The sequence below is a fragment of the Nesoenas mayeri genome (genome assembly GCF_963082525.1).
Source record: "Nesoenas mayeri genome assembly, chromosome: 5".
NCBI lineage: Eukaryota > Metazoa > Chordata > Aves > Columbiformes > Columbidae > Nesoenas > Nesoenas mayeri.
The window spans coordinates 5,399,265-5,421,872 of NC_137548.1; the positions used below are offsets into that span (position 1 = coordinate 5,399,265).

The following is a 22,608-nucleotide window of genomic DNA, read 5'->3' on the forward strand; positions in this document are numbered from 1 at the left end:
TTAATTATGTTCTACCTGTGAATAGAATTAGTTTTGATTATTTCTTCATATTATAAACAGTCCGTGGGATTTGCTTGGGCTGTGTTGGATGTCAGATGTGTTTCAATTCAGGGATGGCTTGGGAGCTCTTGAGAGCTCTAAATCATCAGAACAGCGAAACTCAGCAGGACAGTCCTGGTTGTGGGTGAGAATTTCCACAGAAAAATGGAATCTGGAGGTTTCCAGCAAGAAGCAGGAATCTCAAGGGACTGCTGCAGCTTTAAGAATCAAAGGAAGACCCATTTCTCTGAGTTGTTTTTTATCACAATCTCTCTTACTTTAATAAAAGTAACACTGCAGTTTTACAATGCGTAGACAAAAGCACAGGGAGGAACACTTAAGTTTTGTCTTCCTTTGTCTTTGCTGTAGAGATCAGAGTTGTGTTAGTAGTTACATAGATAATATCAATGACCCATCAGCCTATGGATACTGAACCTGACGGAGAATACAAGAATATTTTTAAGGTGTTGGAATATGACTCTCTAGCACTCCTGTTAATTCTGTTAAAAGGACATTTTGTGTTCCTTAATAGAGCGTGATTACTGAAGGACAAGCAATTGCTACTTCTTAAATTGTTCAATTTGTACGGATTCTGTTCAACTAACATGTAATTCTATTAAAGTACCTCTTGCAAACCAGCTTTTCAAGCAAGTAGGTGGCCTTTAAACTAATCGGTGAAAAGATGGAGTGTAAACATCAGTTTAGCTTTGTATTAGTTGTTCTATTTCTATCTAACCGCAAGGGTTTTGCCCGAGCTGTATGAACTTTCTGGCATGACACTGGCTTTTGTTGTTAGTTTGTTCATTTGGGGTTGTTTTGGAGGAAACTGGTGACAGGACAAAGAAACAAGAGAATTTTTTGTCTTTATAATTTGCTATCTATTTTAATTTGTTTACAATTAAATATTATTTGGTTATATATTATATTACTTTATTAATCCAGTCACCAGCTATTTATGAATTATTGTTGTTCCAAAGTATTTACCATTATACTACTGTGAATTTTAATTATGATAGTCCTTTAAATACTCTCATCTTTGGATGGCCTCAAAATAATTAATCTTGCATTCATAATATATTTAAAATGTTCTGATGGCAAAGCAATGACCCCATCCAAGAGCCTTTTAGAAGTAAAATGATAACCCTTTACTATATGGCCGAGTTACCAGTTGTAGATAGTCCCAGATGGAAATTATCCAGCTACTCAAAGTGCCTTTAAAAAATGTGCTACTTCCAGCTTTTTCCAAAGCTGACAAATTTCTGTTTTGTGGAATCAAGAGGTGGCTGTGGATTGGAGATGCTTCAAGGAAGGTTCCTTCTCTCCATAGTCCTATACAAACCCTTTAGTTAAAGCTATTGCTGTAGTTGAGTAAGGAATTTTGGCCCTTTCTATCAGGGCAACAGACCCTACACGTTCCAGTATAAGTTGGGGAATGACCTGTTGGAGAGCAGTGTAGGGGAAAGGGACCTGGGGGTCCTGGGGACGGCAGGATGACCATGAGCCAGCACTGGGCCGTTGTGGCCAGGAAGGCCAATGGCATCCTGGGGTGGATTAGAAGCGGGGTGGTTAGTAGGTCCATAGAGGTTCTCCTGTCTCTCTGCTCTGCCCCGGTGAGACCACACCTGGAATATTGTGTCCAGTTGTGGGCCCCTCAGTTCCAGAAGGACAGGGAACTGCTGGAGAGAGTCCAGCGCAGCCACCAAGATGCTGAAGGGAGTGGAGCATCTCCCGTGTGAGGAAAGGCTGAGGGAGCTGGGGCTCTGGAGCTGGAGAAGAAGAGACTGAGGGGTGACCTCATTAATGGTTGTAAATATATAAAGGGTGAGTGTCAGGAGGATGGAGCCAGGCTCTTCTTGGTGACAACCAATGATAGGACAAGGGGCACTGGGTTCAAACTGGAACACAAAAGGTTCCACTTAAGTTTGAGAAGAAACTTCTTCTCAGTGAGGTTGGCAGAGCCTGGAACAGGCTGCCCAGGGAGGTTGTGGAGTCTCCTTCTCTGCAGACATTCCAACCCGCCTGGACACCTTCCTGTGTAACCTCATCTGGGTGTTCCTGCTCCATGGGGGGATTGCACTGGATGAGCTTTTGAGGTCCCTTCCAGTCCCTGACGTTCTGTGATTCTGTGAAATGAATGTCCTGAAGTTCCTTCAAAAGTTAATCCAAAACTTGTCTTCTTTATTCCAAACCAAGCAGAATGGCTTTCTTTTGCTTCCTGCCTTCATAAAAAACTTTAAGCCTGTATTTTAAGATTTTAGAGTATTTTGCTTTGTGGTGTTATCTCCAACCTTTCATACAATAACTGTATGTTTCACTTTTAGCCGCGATTTGCAGAAGCTATGCAGAAGACAATTGAGAGGAGTCACTAAACTGATCTTATTTCTGTTCTAGGGACGAAGACGACTTGCCCGAGACACAACCCCTGCTAAAAAAGATGGTGACGAGGATAAAACACAGGACAAGTTAAAAGACAGTAACAAAGAAAACAAAGAAATAGAGGAAACACCTGAGAACACAGAAAAGAAAGAAAATGAAACTCCACTGGGGAGAAAAAGTACACCAAAGCAAAAAGAGAAAAAACTCAAAAAACAGGAGGATTCTGATAAAGAGTCAGACGAGGAAGAAGAGAGGCAGAGGGAGAGGTAAACATTTACTTGTGTCACCGTCGTACCGCTGTGTCTGTGTCGTGATTGTGCCGCGCTCCACACAGGAGTATGCACAGAGTTGGAGATTTTACCAACTAAAACATGGGAATTGGGGACCTAATTCAGCCAGACATGAAAAGGGAAGTTTTATTTCAAGCCTGTAGAGTCTGCTGTAGTTTACAGAAGTGTCTTTTTCTGGTAGGTGCCAGGCAGTATTTTTCAGCTTCATTTTCTTGAATATGTTGCCAAGTTTGTGTTGATGTTTTATCCCATTAGGACGCACAGACTGGGCTGTAAGTACGGCAGGTGCTGTTGGATGGTGAGCGACTGTTTGGACAGACTTTTCTGGGCAGCAGGTGAAATATGAATGGAAAAGAGCGCCCTTCTGCTCCCATGCTTTTATTTAAGTCTTTAGTAATGGCTGTTGAACCTACAGGTTGTGTGTTTTCATTGTTACTTGATGTATCGTAGGCAGGAAGGGGATCAGCTAACAAAGCAGAGAAGGAAAGAGGGAGTTGGAATGAAACCTGGAGGTAGGTTGTAGAGAAGGAGATGGAAAGACTTGGAAGGGTCAAGGGAAAATAGCATCCAGAGACCAAGACTGGCAAGTTAAATTAGATTTATAGTCCTGGTTGCAAAGGAGTCGTGACCAGGTGACCAGTTTATGACTACTTGACCTCTTCTCAGTTAACTTGGGCTGTGGTCACAGGTGGTATCTCACATGTTTAAGCTGCCTTTCCTACCTTGTTTTTCCTGTCCATGTGGCGAAAACATGGACAAAAGTTGATACTGAATAAAGCCTGATGGGGGTATGGTGTATTTTCTTCTAAAGAGCTTTGAAGAGTGAGAAACATACACAGGTCTTTTAAAGAAAGTGTGAGTGCGCAGTCCAGAAAAATAATCTTGGAGAACACCATAGGATGCACAAATGGCTCAAATGAACGTGCAGTGTGGGTACCTTCTTTCACTGAAGGCTACCAAATATATTTCATTAAAAGTAAACCCAGAGTCGTCTTCAGCATTTTCTTTCTTGGAGACTTTTTTGTAGTTTAACTTTTACATTAGGCTAAATTCACTATAAAATAGGGAGAGAAGCATAGGTAAAAATAGGTTAGATTGTAATGGTTGAAAATATCTTTAAGTAGAATAATTAAATATTTGGTGTAGCTATAATAAGAGATATATATAATAAGATATATATATATGTATAAAATATATATAACTAATGAGAGCTGTGTAGACGCTTCGAGTCTTGGTTAAACACTGTTGTAATCAATATGGGGTTTTGCATCCATGAGAGGATCACTGTGTTCACTGTGCTGTTAGTAAACTGCAGCCTAATAAGTGAACTGTAGGAGAAAGAATCTTTAATGTAATGCTGTGTTTAAATTAAGTCTCTTCTATAAACTGAAGTTAGTTCTTCCTGTCCCGTTTAGGAACCAAACACCATGTTAACTTATTCCTCTTTTTCTACTATCAAAATACTCATTAAAAGCAAAACTAAAATAAACCTTTGAGGTGGTTGTACACCCAATAAATTGTGTTTAAAACACCATCTGTTTTTTTCTGGATATTTTTGGCACTTACTCCTGTTGTCTCTTAAGTCTTGTTCTTGATTTTAAAAGCTGTGTCCAAGCTTCAGAGTCAGCGCAGGATGCAGAAAATGAAATAATTCTTTTCTTGCAGTCCTTTTCTTTTCTAGTAGCGTGGCTACACTAGTTAAATGTTAGAACACTGATTATCACTAATTAGTGGGCATTTTAAATACATTTTACTGCAGGGAGGAAATGGAGAACAAAGGCGAATCAGAAGGTGAAGAGGATGAGGAGGACGCAGAACCCTGCCTGACCGGAACCAAAGTGAAAGTAAAATATGGACGTGGAAAGACTCAAAAAATTTATGAAGCCAGTATTAAAAGCACAGAAATTGATGATGGAGAAGTTTTATATTTAGTTCATTACTACGGTTGGAATGTAAGGTGAGGATAACAAATTGCCTTTCGTTTCTGTGTTTTCTAAAAGGATTTTTTCGCAAAAGAAGTTTTGCTTTGAAGAAAAAAGTTGATCAATGACTTGACCCCACGCTGAATTATTGACGTGGTAACGGGCTCTGACTGTGTTAGACTTCTCAGTGTTAGTAATTTTGCTCATGGTATAACACCGTTGCATTGAAATCTCAGAATATACTCATATGTTTCTCAGTTTCCAACTGGTTTAAAGTGAGTAATCGCCGCTCCTCACACGAGTATCCCCAGAGTTTATTGCGTCAGCTGCTGGTAGCACTATCACACTTTTTATTTAAGGAGCCAGTGATGATGGGGAAAACATCCACAGTTAAGTGTGTCAAGCACTGAGATTTTGGGAACAAAGTTTATTCTTGTATTGAATGTATGTTATAAAGAGGGTTGTTACTTATAGCGAGGGCTGGGCAGCAAACAACTACAGGATAAAATAATCATCAAATGCTTCTCTTGGCAGCCATGCTTAATGTTTGGTGCCGCTCTATAAATGTCTTTTTATAGTGGTTGTTTTGAAGAGCATTGATGTAGACCAAAATATCATAAAATCGATCATTTTTGAAAATAGAACACTTCTGGTATATAGTGTGAGATGTTCCAAATCCATACGTTCCAAAGTAAACTAAGCAGAGTTCTTTATGTGGCAAGATAGAAGTTTATGTGGGAGGGGGTATCCCCCAAATACTTACATGGATCCTTTTCCCTTATGAATAACACAGGAGATTTTGAAGAGCGCTAGTAGTGTATTTGTGCTATTCAGAATCTCATTCTGTTTGTTGCTATAACTTAAAAACTTAACCTTTAAAAAAAAGGTACATTTTGTGCACGATGTGAAAGAATCAACAAACGTTCCAGCTGATTGAGCCCCCAAGTTCAAGTGCTTTGCCAGCAAGAGACGGGGAACTTTGCACCTCCATTCCCCCATCTCATGGGGTTTTTTATGGGCTAGAAGTGTAATTAATCTTCCTAATTGCAGGTGCCGCATGTGTTTATAAATATGTGCTCTGCTTTCCTACCTCTGTTTAATAAATAGTTTCTGTAACTCAGTCTTTTAACCCTCATATTGCAAACTACTTCTTTATATGTAGTGATTCCACTATGTTGTTAACTCGCTTTCAGATATGATGAATGGGTGAAAGCTGATCGGATTATCTGGCCTGTGGACAAAGGAGGACCAAAGAGAAAACAGAAGAAAAAAACAAAAGTAATGATTATTTCAATAAGTTCCTTGTACTATAATACTTAATATCATAAAAAGTTATTCAGTCCACAGTCTAGTTTTTTAATAGAAGCGTAGAGCAAAATGAGAAGAAGGTTTGATGATCAGCAGTGAGACTTCTTAATAAAAATTCATTGTCTTCCCCTCAGAATAAAGACGACAGTGAAAAGGATGAGAAGAAGGATGAGGAGAAACAAAAGTCCAAGCGTGGGCGACCGCCTCTGAAATCCACTCTTCCATCAAACACCTCTTGTGGTTTATCCAAAACGCCGAATAGCGAAGGTAAATCAGGAGCCAGGAGTGCACGGATCAACTTGTCAGATTCCTCACCGTTACCAAACGGAACAGAAGGTACATCTGGTGCACTCGCGTTCTGGCGTGGCCGTGCATGTAAACGCTGGCGGGACGCAGCGCGTTCGTATGACAGTTGCAGCGACCGCAGTGCTGGCAGCAGCTTTAAAGCCCTTTGTAACCCGTCAGTGTGCAAGCGATATAAGAAAATACATTTTTGGCACAGATTTTTACTCTACAAACAAATTAATGCTTTCGATTTTGGTTTTAGCAACACCTCGCAGGCAGACGAGACGTAGCTCAGGAATGTTTGATTCTGATAGAGGATCAAACGGTGAGTCCTGTGTATGCTTTGGAGGTTTTTTCAGTACCTTTTCGAAAGAGGTTTGATTTTTCTGTTTGTTTATTTGTTTTCCTCTCCCTATGGATTTTATTGAGGAAGGAATTGAGGTGACACTGCTGAGCAGCACAGTTTGCTCACAGAACAGCTATGGCGTGGAAATGATTGCGCAGTTCATTCCAGATCCTTTAGTCAGAGCTTTTCAGTCCTAATCTTGAACAGACCAAATCTAGTGGTATAATGATAGTCTTTGTTGGGGTAATTAAGTCCTCAACCTCAGAACTACATCATCCAGCGGAGTTGTTAATTATAGACGAATGGCAGCAATATTTTTGGTATTTCCAAGCCTCTGTGGACAACTGAAGTGAAATCATTGTCTCCTTATAGTACAGGTCCCTGAATAATCTTCTGGTAACGTAATAATGGTTGCTCTGTATATGGTGCGTGATTGGTACAATAGTTTAGCGATGAAATGTCCATATTGTGGTGTGGAAGGGTTTTGGCTTTGTGGTTTGGGTTTTTTTTGGTGGTTTTGTTTATTTGTTTTATCTTTTTTTTCTCTCCTATTTGGGAGTACATGGAAGGGAAGAATCTTGGGTTTGTATTTTTGTAATATTGGGTGGGGGAGGCAATATCCACAGGTAGATACCAGATCAGGGGAATCTGTAAAACTATGTAATTCCTTTATATCAGCTCATTTGGCAAGTCCTAGTAGTAGAATGATAGATTCATAGAATATCTCAAGGTGAAAGGGACCCATAAGGATCACCACATCCAACTCCCTGCTCCTCACAGGACTAACACGTGGACTAAGTCATCTGACCGAGCGTTGTCCAGATGCTCCTTGAACTCTGATAGTGCTGCAACTATTATCGTTTCATAGAAAATTTGAGTAAACAGAAGAACAGTATAAGCGTGGTGAATAACACAGCATTTAAGTATGACATTGTTTATTGTAAACTGGTGTTAATACCGTAGATGACTGAAAAAGAAGTTGTTGTGTGCTTGAAGAAAGAGATTGTGTTGTAATGGATGATTTATGGTGCTATTTCCTTCTTTTCTTGACAATTTTTTGCAGACTCTGGCTCATCTGACAGCGAAGCAGATGAGTCATCTGAAAAGAATTTGAATGAAGAATTTTCTCCAGAAAGTTCAGAACTGGAAAAAAGTGAAAAATTACATAATGAGAAGCTAGATGAAGAAAACCCAAAGATTCCTCATGCGTTGAAAGAAAATGACAGGACGCAAGTACAGCCATTAGAAACACTGAAACTGGAAGTTGAAGACAATGAACAAATTGTTCAGCTTTTTGGAAATAAAACGGACAAAATAGAAGAAATCAGAAGAGAAGCTGAAAAATCACCTAAAGGAAAAGGGAGGAGGAGCAAGACAAAAGATCCCTCTTTAGACAATGCAAAGATCTCACCAGGAAGCCAAGAAGAAGTGGCCAATGAATCTCTTACAGAACCTGAAAGATTAGACGTGTCTTCCTTGGACTGTAAAGAAGTTTCCAGCACTACTGAAAGCGAAACAGAACCTTCTACAAAAGATAAGAAGCTTTTGAAAAGGAAAACTTTGGAACAGGCGTCGCCTGAGAAGAGAAATCGCCGAGAGAGTGAGATGGAAGTGCCAAATATTGTAGCTGAGGAGAGGACCAGTGAATGTACCGGAGCAGAGGAATGTCGAGGGCTGAACGCCGAGCAGCCCGTCAGAACTGAACACGAGGAAATGCCGTCCTTGGTGGCAGAATCGGTTCAGCACGGTCAAGAGCTAAGGAACGAGACCTTTGAACGTCCATCTGAAGAACGTGAGAACGTTCCCTTAAAAGATGAAGATGACACGATGCCGCAGATTGGCCCTGAAACTTTGCTCTGCCACGAAGTCGACCTGGATGACTTGGATGAAAAGGAGAAGAGCAGTAATGAAGACACAATATCAGAAAAGCCTGACCTTAACGCTTCAAATTCAAATCCGTCCGCCTTACCCCCCACCGTCCCGTCAAGTTTTTCCGTGGCCTCGCCTCTTACTCTCAGCCAGGATGAGTCGCGCAGTATCAAGAGCGAGAGCGACCTGACTATTGAAGTGGACAGCGTGGCCGAGGAGTCTCAAGAAGGTCTCTGTGAAAGCGAGTCTGCCAATGGATTTGAGGCTAGTACGACGTCGAGCAATTGTAGCATAGCCGTGCAAGAGAGAGAGATCGGGGAGAAAGGTGAGCGTTTTGGGGAAGAGTTATGCTCTGCTGTCACGATTTCTGAAGCCACCTAAAGTCTGGTGTTACTCTGCTAAAAATTGCTGGTTTCTTTTGTCTTCTGATTTTAAATTCCTTTGTCATAGAACCATAGAATGTCCTGAGCTGGAATGGACCCACAAGGATCATCGAGTCCAACTCCTGTCCCTGCACAGGACAACCCCCCAGTTCACACCGTGTGTCTGAGGGTGTTGTCCAGTCTCTTCTTGAACACTGTCAGGCTTGGGGCCGTGACACCTCCCTGAGGAGCCTGTTCCAGTGTCCAGCACCCTCTGGGTGAAGAACCTTTTCCTCATGTCCAACCTAAACCTCCCCTGGCACATCTTCCTGCCATTCCCTGGGGTTCTGTCACTGGTCACTAAAGAGAAGAGATTGGTGCCTGACCCCCTCATCCCCTTGTGAGGAAGTTCTAACTGCCATGGGGTCTCCTCTTAGTCTTCTCTTTTCCAGGCTGAACAAACCCAGTGACTTCAGCTGCTCCTTATACGGCTTCCCCTCCAAACCCCTCACCATCTTTGTAGCCTCTTCTGGACACCTGTCACTTATTAAGAAAAAAGGCTTGTCAGTAGCAGAAATATTTGAGGTGTCTTTCTTTTTTTCTTCATCATTTAGGTCAAAAAAGACCCAGTGATAGCAATAGTGGAACACTGGCAAAAAAACAAAAGCGTACTCCAAAGCGAACAAGTGCTGCAGCCAAAAATGAGAAGAATGGAACAGGTACATTCCCGGACAGGGGAGAGGGATAAGGTTCTATCCTATAAACATGTATAAGGGCCTGCTTCTCATACCCTTTATTTCTCTTGGATGTGATTTCCTCTTCATGATTTTTCATTATTATTCATCACAATGATTGGTGTTGACCAGAGGGCACTTACCAGCTGTGTGGTAGCAGGATTACTGGGAAATCTCTTGGCTATTTTAAATTACTTAGTTAAGAAAACCTTTCAATAATTGTGTATATTAGCAGTTATCTGCCATGATGCTGATTTTTATATATTGGGTTGGTTATGAATTTGGGAAAGGGGAGCTTGTTCTGAATAGAAACATCTCCTTTAAAGTCTTACAATAGGTGTTTCTCATGGGAAAAAGTACATTTATGACATACAGAAAAAAGATGCTTGATGCTAAATAATGACTTTTCAGCCAAAGGAATCGTGTTTTTATCTCAAGTATGTGACTTTTTTAACTTGCTATCAAAATCTGCATATTTGTGTTTCTGTAGCTCATTTTTGGGTGATCATTGTATTGAATGAGTCGATATGTTTAGACCCCGTGGCAGCATTGTTACGATTTTTAAATACCAAACTAAAACATGAATGATCTGACATGCAATATTCAGACATATGGGAATGTAAAATATTTGTATGTATTGGCTTAAACTTCACATGTTAAAGCTTTTATGCTTTTAGTCACGTGTCAAGGCTGTTCCTTTAGTTATATGTGTAAAGTAGTTTTAGTTATATGTGTAAAGTAGTTTGGTAAATACACGCAATCAAGTGCTACCTACTTATATTAATACAGTTTTAATCTTTCAAAAAGGGATTCTCGTGTCTGCTTTATATTAGAACGCAAAAATATGTGATGTGAGATAGTTAATCAGTGCTCTAAGATTTTAATAAGCTTCTTTATTGCTCCTATAACAGAAAAAAGACTATTGCTTTTTAACTAAAGGCCTAGTCAGGCCTTGGCTTCTCCTGCATGGACGATCAGTACAATCAAGAGTTCAACCCCTGTTGTGTCTGATAAGGTTTATACATTGAATCTGATTTTTCTTTGCATTCTGAGTTTTCTGAGGAAGAAGGAGCAGTTGTTTCTCAATCATTTTTTCTGATTACAACAATTTTTAACAGGTCAAGGTTGGTCATTCTTTTCAAGCATTCTCATTTTTTAATCTTTTCTCTTGCAGGACAAAGTAGTGACAGTGAGGACCTTCCAGTCCTGGACAGTTCCAGTAAATGTACTCCTGTCAAACACATTAATGCATCCAAACCCCAGAAGATTTCTCGATCTCCTGCGAGAGTGATTTCACCTCACATCAAAGACGGCGAGAAGGACAAACACAGAGAGAAACACCATCACCAGAATGCGTCGCCTCGAGTATACAAATGGAGCTTTCAGCTCAGTAAGAATCCTTTAAGTGACTCAAATAGAGGGAATTCACAAGAAAATTTTGTCCTGAAAGAAATTTGGGGATTCTAAATTAAGTACCGGCCTTTTATGGCATAGTTATGGACGTGTGTTATCTTTCATGCTGCATCTTGTATACTCTTAAGAATTTGTTAATTTGTTTAAAATTACCTTGATTAAGCTATTTTTTTCTTCCCACTTTTAAGATGAACTAGACAATATGAGCAGCACGGAAAGGATTTCCTTCTTGCAAGAAAAACTACAGGAAATAAGAAAATACTACATGTCCTTGAAGTCAGAAGTAGCAACCATAGACAGGAGAAGAAAACGATTAAAAAAGAAAGACAGAGAAGGTAACTTTGAGATTTTCTTTATGCTTCCCATGATAAGTTAATTTTTTTGAAAATACGCAACTCAAAGCAACTCGAGTTTAATTGACAGTATTTTTGAAAAAAAGTGTTAGCACCTGTTTATCTCATTTATGGGATATGGTTTAGTGCTAGAGTTAGGTGAGGTTGTGGTTGGACTCGATGGTCCTGAGGGTCCCTTCCAACCAAAACGATTCTATGATTCTGTATATAGATATTTAGAAGGAATGTTTGTGGCGTTTCAGAACTTGAACCTAACAAGGCTGTGCTGCCATCCAGAGACCTGGACAGGCTGGAGAGCTGGGCGGGGAAAAATTTAATGAAATATAACAAGGGAAAGTGTAGAGTCTTGAATCTGGGCAGAAACAACCCCAGGTTCCAGTATAAGTTGGGGAACGACCTATTAGAGAGCAGTGTAGAGGAAAGGGACCTGGGGGTCCTGGGGGACAGCAGGATGACCATGAGCCAGCACTGGGCCCTTGTGGCCAGGAAGGCCAATGGTACCTGGGGTGGATTAGAAGGGGGTTGTTAGTAGGTCCAGAGAGGTTCTCCTGCCCCTCTGCTCTGCCCTGGGGAGACCACACCTGGAATATTGTGTCCAGTTGTGGCCCCTCAGTTCCAGCAGGACAGGGAACTGCTGGAGAGAGTCCAGCGCAGCCACCAAGATGCTGAAGGGAGTGGAGCATCTCCCGTGTGAGGAAAGGCTGAGGGAGCTGGGGCTCTGGAGCTTGGAGAAGAGGAGACTGAGGGGTGACCTCGTTAATGTAGATATATATATATATAAATGGTGAGTGTCAGGAGGATGAAGCCAGGCTCTTCTTGGTGACAACTGATGATAGGACAAGGGGCACTGGGTTCAAACTGGAACACAGGAGGTTCCATTTAAATTTGAGAAGAAACTTCTTCATGGTGAGGGTGGCAGAGCCTGGCCCAGGCTGCCCAGGGAGGTTGTGGAGTCTCCTTCTCTGCAGACATTCCAACCCACCTGGACACCTTCCTGTGTAACCTCATCTGGGCGTTTCTGCTCCATGGGGGGATTGCACTGGATGAGCTTTCCAGGTCCCTTCCAACCCCTGACATTCTGTGATTCTATTGAAAACAGTCACTGGCCGTTTTATTACTGTGCAATAGAAGCTTGGACTTTGTATTGCAAGCTGAGTCTGAGTTTTCAATCAGCATAAGGACTCATCTGAATTGTCTTTTCAATGGGTCTGTGTTGCAGACAGGGTAAGGTCACTCATCCAGTTTATCTGAATTATTTAAGATAGTATATAAATACATGGATATAGCAGCGATAGTGATTGACAAAAAGCATGTATCGATTTTTCCGTCACTGTGCCGTGTCTCTGAGGTCTTTTTAAACAAACTAATAACAAACAAACCTTCATTCTGACACATCCTTTGATAATCTGATGCTGATCTGTTTTATGTATTCAGTGTCACATACAGGAGCGTCCATGTCATCTGCTTCGTCGGACACTGGAATGAGCCCATCGTCATCTTCTCCTCCGCAAAACGTGCTCGCTGTCGAATGCAGGTGATACCCATTTCTCTGCCTTGCCAGCAACTTGCTGCCATGGACATAAATCCTGAAATTCAGCCACAGAAAGCACTCAACTGGTTTGACATTGCCAAGTATATTCTGTACACACTTCCACTGCTGGACTGTACCTGTTCTCCCCTCCCGCCCTCTCCCTTCGTTTAATTTACTGTTCGGAGAAATTAAGCTCATTGGTAACTGAAGGTTTGTAGGCACAATGTGACATGCTTGTCATTGTGTTCGTTTTTGTTTTATTATTTTTTATTATTATTATTATTATTATTAATGCAGAGAAAGGGCACTTATCAAATTTGCAATGTCCAATGAAGCGTTTCAGGTGTTCTAGGGAGATGTTAGGAAAGGAAAGTGCGCCGAGCAGACATCGAGCGTTATCAGAAAGAACCGAGTACCTGCTGCACTTTCACCGAGCTGCTCGTCGGCTCTCGATGACGAGTTCCTCTCTGTGGAAGCACTTGCCATACAGAACTGCCAAAGTACGTGTTCAGCAATGTGCCCAGTTCTAAAGGTGTAAATGGGACAAAATAAATTGTGAAAGGAAGTGTAGTTGACTGAAAACTACAGTTGTAAGAAGTCTTCCACTTTTTATAGGATTTTTGAGCACACGATTATGCAAATATTTTAATGTTTATTAATGTTTACAGTGGAATTGTGAATAGGTTTTCAGTGGACTATCTTATCCCTTGACAAAAATATTTTGTCTTTTTTCTATGTAATTTCAGAGTTTTTATTTTGTTACAAAAAGACGAAAAATGAAATATATAACAACGATGAACTTATTTAACAAGATTTCTAAAGCTGAAATTTTTGTGTAAAATAAGGTATCTTGCGACTTGTTAAATATATTTATTCAGACATTGGATGTTGTATTTTTATGTATTTTTTAAAATATTAATAAAATTGGAAAAAAAAAAAAAGAAAGTGCTAGGTTAGTTCACTTTTTCGACAAAATATACTTCTCAGTTACGGCTCTTACGGAGGTTTTACCCAGTAGCTGTGCCCGTGTTTCCATGGGTCTGTCTACGCATCCTCCGCAACCTACATCTGTCAGCGGGCATCTGGATTCAACTATGACTTTATTTGGAAACTTTGGCAGTCCTAGTACTTACATTGTTTTGAGGAACAGAATTTCTTTGGGTTGCCCTTAAGATACTTTTGTCGCGAGTTCTTACTGTTTGCTGTACTGCCGAATGAATTTATATCTCCCGGAGTTGAGATGCAACAATAAAGTAAAGCAACTGTGTATGCTTGGTCTGTGGATTGTCCCACGGGCGCGTTGTAAATAACTCTTGCAAAACCATGTATTTAAAGCAGTTTGCATATACATTATGTATAAAAGTGATTTTTTTATCGATTTTTTTATTCATGTTTGTACATTGAGGGGGGTTCTTCACCCCCTTTTCTGTGTTTAATATGCTGTAGAGTAATAACATAGATGCTCTAGACTGTATATCAGGATATTCTGGTTCACACGGCAGAAAGAACGAAACACTAGTGATGGCATTAGCATTACTGAAATCGATGTTTCTTGGAGTTTCATTTTACATTTGTCAACTTGTGATTCCAATCCCTTCCATTTTCGCAGAAAATTAAAGAAAAAGTACTCTTGTAAATGCACTTTTTCTGTCTTTTCTTAAGCAAAGCAGAACTATTTCAATGTAAGATAAATATGGAGCTCACTAGACAGCATTAATAAAGGCCATGTTTTAAACATAGGCTTTATATTCTATTTTTATTTAAGTGATCGTTCTTGTAAATGTCTGGGCTTAACTAAATAGGAAAATTAATCTCCATCAATTGTTGTAAAGCATTTTTTCAGAGCTAACTTTCACTGTTCATCTTACAATAGCTGTGAATAAAAAGCAACACTCATTTGAAAGGAAATAACACGGGGTCACATTTCCCAAGATTATCTAAGAAGGACATTTTAAATTGGATGAAATAATAGGATTAATTATCTTTTCTGCAGATATCTAAGCTCAGTCTACAAACTGGGCGAGATGTTAAACAGGCACATACACGCACTCAACACGCAGAGGGGATGGACGAGCTCGTACCCGCACGTACCGCAGGACAGATGTTGACAGGAACCGCAGGACAGATGTTGACAGGACAGATGTTGGCAAGACAGATGTGTCTCCTTGTCTCCCAGGAACACTGACAACACCGCATGGAAGACTGAAGGTAACGGTTCCACAAACATGGAAACCCATTCTAACAGATGGTTACTCCTTGACATAGAGAACACCAGTTCCAAAGTGTCTTTGGAATGAAAGTTTATGCTCTTGACGACACAGTAATTATGATTATACTGAATTGGGATTGTCTTTATTTTAATAAGAGATTAGGTATAGTGTTTGCAAGAGCCGTCAAAAATCAAACACCCTCTTGGCAATCTTCATGCTGTTCTCCTGTCTTCTAACCTTTTAGTTTTTTCTCAAAATGATGTTATTTCAAGCTTAGGAGGTTATATATATTTATATATATATATATATATATATTTATATCTATAGGATCAAACACTGCTAGAACTGTTAAAAAATAACAGGGCTGTAGAAGAACTCAAACTCTCCTGGTACCTCCTGCAATTCATACAAAGAATTGTCAGATTCCTGGTAGATTTCTTTTTGTATTCGCATATATCTGAAAGTTGGAGAAACCTTGAAACATTTGCATATGAGGATATAAGGTAAGAAAAGGTTCATTTCCCTCCGTGTTTTAGTTTTATTTCTGTAAAGTGTTCTGTCTAATGTGTCACTTGAGCAACACCAGTTAAATCTCCTCTTGTTTCTGGCTCCTCCATCAGATTGTTTGTGTTTGAGAAACCTTCTCTTGCTTAATCTGTTGGAACGGAGCAGGCAGGAGAAGCAAAGATGTTGGAACAATAATAACAAGCTGTTATTTCAGCAGAGGTTAACCAGATTTACAGTAGTAATTAGCGGAAGAAAAGCATAATGGAAATAAAAGTGTCTGTCTTCATGAAGCATAATGTATCTGACCTTCCCAAGGAGCAGCAAAGACCTTTTAATTTGAAGGGCAGCAGTAGAACAGTGATTAAATCACCTGTTTGTGGTATTTTGCACAAGTTCTACTTGACTCTAGTTATTTTTTAAAGGTGCAGCATTAAAATAACCTAGGCAGAAGTTATTATAATTGATACATACTCTTATTTTACGCATAGTCACGGCTACTAAATCTACCCAGGATGGAGCTGGAAAGAGAATTTGAATCTTGGGCTTGTCAACCGCTGTGTCTCGGTCAGACCGTCCACCCCAGAGAGAACCTTCTGTCTCCAGAGAGGTTTGTCAACCACATGGAATTTCACATTTAAATATGAATATTTTTTCCTAAAACGTTATTCTTTTCCCCATTAAAAAAAACAAAACCCTTGGGTAGCTGAGGCAGCCAAATGGGTTTTCTGGGCAGCATTTGCTGGAGTTCATTTACATGTAAGAAACGCTGGTTTTTAAGAAAAGAGCGTGTTTGGTTCAATCGCTTGAAATAAATCTGACAGATGAGCCGGAAGACACATTTACAAGCCGAAACAAAAGCTGAATGTTAACAGAACTATGTCCAGCTGTTTACTTCACTGCATCTTTGCGTTTTCCAGATGTTGTGCACTAAAATCTTGGTTATTTTTACTTCTCCCTACTTGGGATTTTACGATTCGCTACAACATGCGGGATCAAGACGATCTCTGGAGATGGAAGGAACGTAATGAAGCAGTGGAACCAATGGGGATGTTGCCAGGGACTGACTCACCATAATTCCAGGGCTTAAGAAAAACACATTTTATAATTAGCTCACATTATTTACCAAGCTGTTGCCCTCAGATTTTGAGAAAATGTCATTCTATTATCTTCCAGCAAATAGGATTATTTTTAAGAGGCCTCTGGGAGAATTTATTCACCTTTATTAGTCATCACTAAGTAGCCAGTATTTATTGGGAGGGGCGATGTTTTAGAAACCTCCGAGTTCCCCAGATTCCACAAGCATTTATTAGTCTCATCCAGTGCTTTAGAGGAATATGTAGATCTATTTGTTTGTGTTACTGGCCTGAATATGTGCTTGTAATGCAGTCCAGCGGTGGATTTTGTGATTAGTCACAGCCCAATGACAAACACTCGCTGCCCTGGCGCTGGAAGAAAACTGAGAAGGTCAGGAAATCTGAATTTTGAAAGCAGACTCTTTCTTGCCCTTTCTAAGAATAGGACTTTCCTGGTTTCCTCTTCGTTTTGAATGATCTCAGCCCTGTTTACGTTGCTATTCCTGCTTCCTCCCATTTTCAAAGAGATCCTACTTTCTGTTTCGGAGCCAGGCTGTGCTGGTTGGTTCTGCTTCGTGTTTAGAACTACCTGCTATATTTATATTAGTTACCACTGTTACGCTGTAGTAGTAGTTTCCAAAGGTGAAAAAGTGTCTGTGTTTGGTTTATGGCGCTTGGCTTTCATTCACCAGTGCACTGACGATGTTCACTTTATGTTTCAGTCCTTGCCAGCAAAGAAAACCAGCCCTGGAGCTCCCTTACAGCTGTGAAAACCTGCGGGCTGGTTACCAGGAGCACATTTGCTGGTCTCTCCCGCAACCCTTGTCAGCGAGGGACAGAATTCTGTGGTTTTGGCCACGTCCCCCTGCTCTCCAGTCACCCAGCTGTTCCAGTCCAGCCCCGTCCCTTTCTTCAGCTATTTCTGAACTATTCCTTCTCTAATCCCTCATCTGGGTACAGTTCGACCCAATTTGCATCATCCTGCCAGTTACATAAGGAGCGGTAAGATGCGGAATTTGCATGGAACTTTGTTACATTGCACAAGGATGCGTTGGGTTTTTTCTTTTGAACAGGCAACTTGTTTACGTGTACGCACGGCTTAAAATTCTGTCCCTTGATGCTCATTCATTTCCTGAAAATTACTTCCCTTACGAATGGGTAAGGTTTAAAGATATTGAAAAACAAAACCAATCTTGATTCCTTCTGCTTACACTCAACTTGCTACCCCGTGACTACAGTGTGCCAAGTCAGCAGCTTCTCCATGGAGGTTTGCTCTTTATAGCCAAATTCTTGATTGCCAGCATTGAGCTGGGTCACTTAATTGTTGTTTTCTTCACTGTTGCATTATGTCCTGGTTTTGTTTCCCTTTTTCCTGTTTCATTTCAGCTTATGCCCATCGCAGCCTTTCTCCCCATGGCTGGGAGGAGGTGGCGGGACTGAAGGTGCCTGGAGTGGGATCCATGTACCCGCGGGATCCGTGTCCTCCGTGGGGCACAAAGGCACTTGGTGCCAGAGATCTGAGCAGCCCCGCTGCAAAAAAAAGGCAGGAGAGGTGGAAAACCCCCCTTTCCCACCAATAAGGGGCTTGGAGTGTGCCCGGCTGAGAAGGAGGTTGAAACCTTCCCCTCAGCCCGGACTGAAAACAGAGTTCCTGTTGAGTTCCCAGGGCAGCAGCACGCACAGAAATTCAATGTGCTTGGGCAGGAAGAGGGTCCCTAAATCCATATCCCAGGAAGGGCAGGATGTGTGAAATACAGAAATAGCCACCAACTGGATTTCTCCATCAATTATTTGAAATAAATGGTGGTATGTCAAGTATACCACCTTAAATATTCATACAGCACGCCCAGCTCCTCAGCAGCCTTTCCCTTTCCCTTTCCCTCAGATCAAAGTGATTTACAGAATAAAAAATTGTAACCAGCCGTAGTCTGTTCAAACATTGTATAAGTATAGAATTTTTTTTAAGAGTGATTTAGGGTCTTTCGTATGTCTTTCAGTTGCTTTTGTTTCTGTATGTGAGAAATCCTGGGAAACAGACCTGGCCATCATTTTACAGTCCTGAACTTACTAAAGCTTGAATGTTGAATGCTCGCTGTTGTGGTTACAGAAAGAACCTGTCACCAAAATGCCAAAGAGTGTCAAGTTAAGGTAAAATATAATTTAAACAATCTAATATTTAGCAGAATTGTTAAGAGTTCTTTTAATGCCGTCTTCTTGAAACCGAGGGTGCAAGCATAATGTAAGTTTAGGTGTCACAAGCTCTAATTGCTTTTACACGTAGAGTTTGAGCCAGACTCATTCAAGGAATTTTGGAGCTGAGCTTAATGGACTTCCCAGGATTTGAACGAGATTCCTCAAGTGCCATGTGCTGACTTCCTGGAAGAGTCGGTCCAAACAGTATTTCCCTGACCATCGCCATCAGGGACTTGTAGAACAGATGGACAATGACTTGGAGAGGGGCGTGAGGAAAAGAATTGTGTTGCACAGGTCTCTCCAACCTGGGGGGCTACCGGTAACAATAGCTGCTGTATGGACTTCTCTTGCTGCCTCAGCCAAACTTGCCCCCACCTCCTCCCTGTTCCTAAGGCCAACAAAGAAGAGCATGCGCAGAGGCTCACTAAGGGTCTTGAGGTCACCCAAGGGACCAGTAAGAGACCCCTGAATGCGAAGCGTTGCACGCATAGATGGGTTCTGGCAAGTAAAGTGGGGACTTTTTAGGCCTGTGCAGTTTAAGCCTGGATTGTGAAACAAAGGCGGAGATTGGCCTCAATCCATGGGAGCGAGGGGGGGTGAAGAAGCATAAAAGAAGATTCCCGACTGGACATTGTTGAGATCTCCCCACCAAAGGATCCCTGATCACCATGGAGGATCAGCAGGACTCTTCTTATGGGACCTGAGACCAGAGGGACGCCTTTGGACCCGTGGTGGTAACCAACCCGCTTTCCCCTTTTTTCTTTCCCTTTATCATGTGCCACTTCACGGGCAAAATAGTAACACTGTTTGATTGAATTATAACCCCTTGGCATTTTGGTTGCCTTAATTTTGCACTTCGAGATCAAGGTAAACGAACCATCACGAGTCCATCACCGAATGGACCGTGACACTTCCTAACCCAGCTAATAGAAAATGCTGAAGAAAGGAGCTGTTCATTCAACTGCAGCTCTCAGGGCTGGGTATTGAAGAGTACAGAAGAACGCTGCCTTGCACACAAGTCACAGCCACAACCTGTCTCTGGGCATTAGGTAAATACCTAAAAAAATACCTAAACCGCCCGTTTTCCTTACAGAAAGCTGCAGTCCCATCCTTTCCCTGCCTTCCAGATGAGAGCTCAGTAGCTGAAGCTGTCAGTGAAGTTACAGAAATTAGGATTTTTGCTTCTAACCTTGAGAGAATTCAAGGAATCTCCATTATAATCATCTATATGATTGATCCGATCGCTCTGCCAGTACCACTGATGCGCGGAGCATTCTAGAGCACGGCTCTCATTTGACCCTTACTGTTGAAATTGCTCTGTTTTCTGTGGGCTGACTGGTAATTGCGAGCTTTTGGTCAACTTTTCATTCAGATGCCCATTTCAGACAGAAGGGCCTGCATTTCTGTCTCTGCTGCAATGAACGTCACCTCCAAACGAGTGTCTGTTCATTAGCCCTGTCTCATCAAGCCAGTTTTTGGCAGGCTGCACTCCTGTTGCCTTCTCTCCCTTTTTCCACAGCTTGCTCAGCAGCACTCCATTTTTCACCCTTTGCTCTTCCCTCCATCAGAATTGGTTCCATTCCTGCACCTAACCTGCCTCATCAAGGCGATTCACCCGCTCTCCACACTCCTTGTTGTAAATACTGTTGCCTTTCAGTCGGGATCCAGAGACTAAGCTGCATTCTCATTTTTGTTCTAATTCGGACTGAGCGTTTCATTACGCCACACAAACGTGGAGCTATTCAAGAGGAGAGATGGAGAAACACTCCAGATTAAACTATGTCATGGAGGTCAGAATGCTCCACCGGGAGAGAAATCCCATGGCCTGGCCCGTCTCCGTGGACGTTCCCAGTCTTCACTGTGGACACCCATCCAGGCGCTGCAGAAATATTGATTTCTTGCATTTGTAGTTCAGTATTTTTGAGAATCAGATGCTGGGAGATCTTGCTCCAAGGAGGACAGAGCAGCTGCAACACTTTGCCAATACCCGCTGATAAACATGAGTGAGAGACACTGAGATCCCTTCAGTGTCGTGGATCATTCCCAACCCACGTCTGGTTAAAAAATCTTACAGGGTGCTGTTTTCTAAACGAGCTTATTGGACATGTGAACCCACCAAGGAACCAAAGGGCAGTCAAAGCTTGACGATTTAACCTTCTACGGAGGTTGCTTTCTGCAGCACTTGGATGCTTTAGTTACATAGATGCACTTTATTGCCAAGCTAAAATATATTTGTCTCACTTTTCACTTGCCTGGATTGAAAAATGTGGGAAGTGCAACATTTTTTGAGTGACACAGAGCTGGGGCAGAACTGATCATCCAAAAGAGCGAGTGACTCCATCCTTATCTTCATCTTTGTGTAGTAGCACTGCAACTTATTTTCCGCTCTCATTAGCTTCGAAATAATCGTAATTAACAGGCACATCAGTGACAAACTGCAGTCGCCGTAAGCACATTGCTCTTGTGGAAGTCAGGAGTTTTTGTCAGGCCAGCTTCATGTCAGGGTAGCAGCTTTCAACCCTGTGCTTGTACTTCCAGTGATGCTTTTCATCCCAACAATTTGTTCATTGAGCATGGGGAGGGATGGGGGGTTTTAATATTTCAAGAATAACTGTTTTCCTGGGATAACAGTGGGTTAAGGCAGCTTTAAAACTGGAGTAAAAGGAAACTGGGGAACCTGAAAGTAATTTATTAACTAAGTCCCTCTAATACTTGCTTTAGTACAATGAATCTATCTTAAATATTTAACATCTTCCTATCCTCAAATCCCCAAACACTGAAACATGGGGGGAAAACAGGATGGTTTTTTTTAACCCCCCCTTACTCCAGCCCCAAGATTTGCCCAGAAGACACGCGCATGCTCCAGTCATATCAATTAAGGTCTTCAGTCACTTTTCGGAGCAACTGTTCCCTTTGCACACTAAAATACAATGGAAAACGGGATCATTTCAATCAATACTTTCAATACTTTCAAATGTTTAACACAAAGGCTGCTTTAAAGACAGCCTTAAATCTTTACTATCGATATATTATTTCTAATTGGCCATAGCATTTGTGGCATAATATTAGCAAACTACCTAGATATTGTTTGCCTGTTATTCCTTTGAAAAAACCAGAACATTAGAGATTTGCTGCCTTCTTTGGGCTCTTTTTTAGCCTTTCCTATTTTAGGTAGCTCTGAGCCATCTCCAAGGTAACAAGGCGTGGGCTATGTAGGAAGGAGCCGTGATAGGGCCAGTACAAAACATGCAGAAATGAGACTGTAGGAACATACTTGTTTCTTCCACCTTTGAAGGACCTACAAACAGGTTTCTGTGCAGAGCTGGGGCAGCTTTGAAGAGCAGCAAGCAGAGCAGCGTCCAGCACAAGCGGCGGATGGACCGTGCTGGGGCCAGAACTTCAGCATCCACAGCCTGGAGTTTGAGTAGTAAATAAATAAAAACCAGGCAGGAAATCGTTCTTTCAAACTGCTGCTGGAAAGAAAAAGCTACAGAGGAAGTAACAACATAAAAAGCATGTGGGCATGGAGGATCCTGCCATTTCTGTTCTTTGTTGTTGCCTTTCTACCCAAGAACAGAACGTGGCAGCTGGCGTGAAATAGCTTTGTTTCAGTCTTCATTGCCTGAAATCTCAAAATCGATTTGGTAATTTCGTTCGGTTCCTTTTGTTACTGTATTTTATTAGTTATATCTAAAGTAAAATGTGCCTATCAGCTATCATTCTACTGTCCTAACAATCTGCAGCATTTTAGCTCAAGATCCTTTCCAAGGTCTGGTGTTTTTTCTAAAGCAAAACCA

The 22,608-nt window shown here is 41.4% G+C and overlaps 1 protein-coding gene across 4 annotated transcripts in view; it reads left to right on the forward strand.

Annotated features, from left to right (window-relative positions):
* The window catches only part of ARID4A (AT-rich interaction domain 4A), a 51,905-nt gene extending 37,465 nt beyond the window's left edge, over window positions 1-14,440 (forward strand). For 3 of the 4 annotated variants that reach the window (XM_080346254.1, XM_080346257.1, XM_080346256.1), the window contains 10 exons: window positions 2,431-2,681; window positions 4,465-4,662; window positions 5,821-5,905; window positions 6,070-6,271; window positions 6,483-6,545; window positions 7,630-8,760; window positions 9,412-9,516; window positions 10,706-10,921; window positions 11,133-11,279; window positions 12,732-14,440. In XM_080346254.1, the coding sequence (XP_080202380.1) occupies window positions 2,431-2,681; window positions 4,465-4,662; window positions 5,821-5,905; window positions 6,070-6,271; window positions 6,483-6,545; window positions 7,630-8,760; window positions 9,412-9,516; window positions 10,706-10,921; window positions 11,133-11,279; window positions 12,732-12,835 (2,502 nt within the window). In that variant the 3' untranslated portion in view covers window positions 12,836-14,440. The remainder of the gene's footprint in view (window positions 1-2,430; window positions 2,682-4,464; window positions 4,663-5,820; window positions 5,906-6,069; window positions 6,272-6,482; window positions 6,546-7,629; window positions 8,761-9,411; window positions 9,517-10,705; window positions 10,922-11,132; window positions 11,280-12,731) is intronic. The other variant, XM_080346255.1, reaches the window with a different exon arrangement.
* Window positions 14,441-22,608: the final 8,168 nt, after the last annotated feature.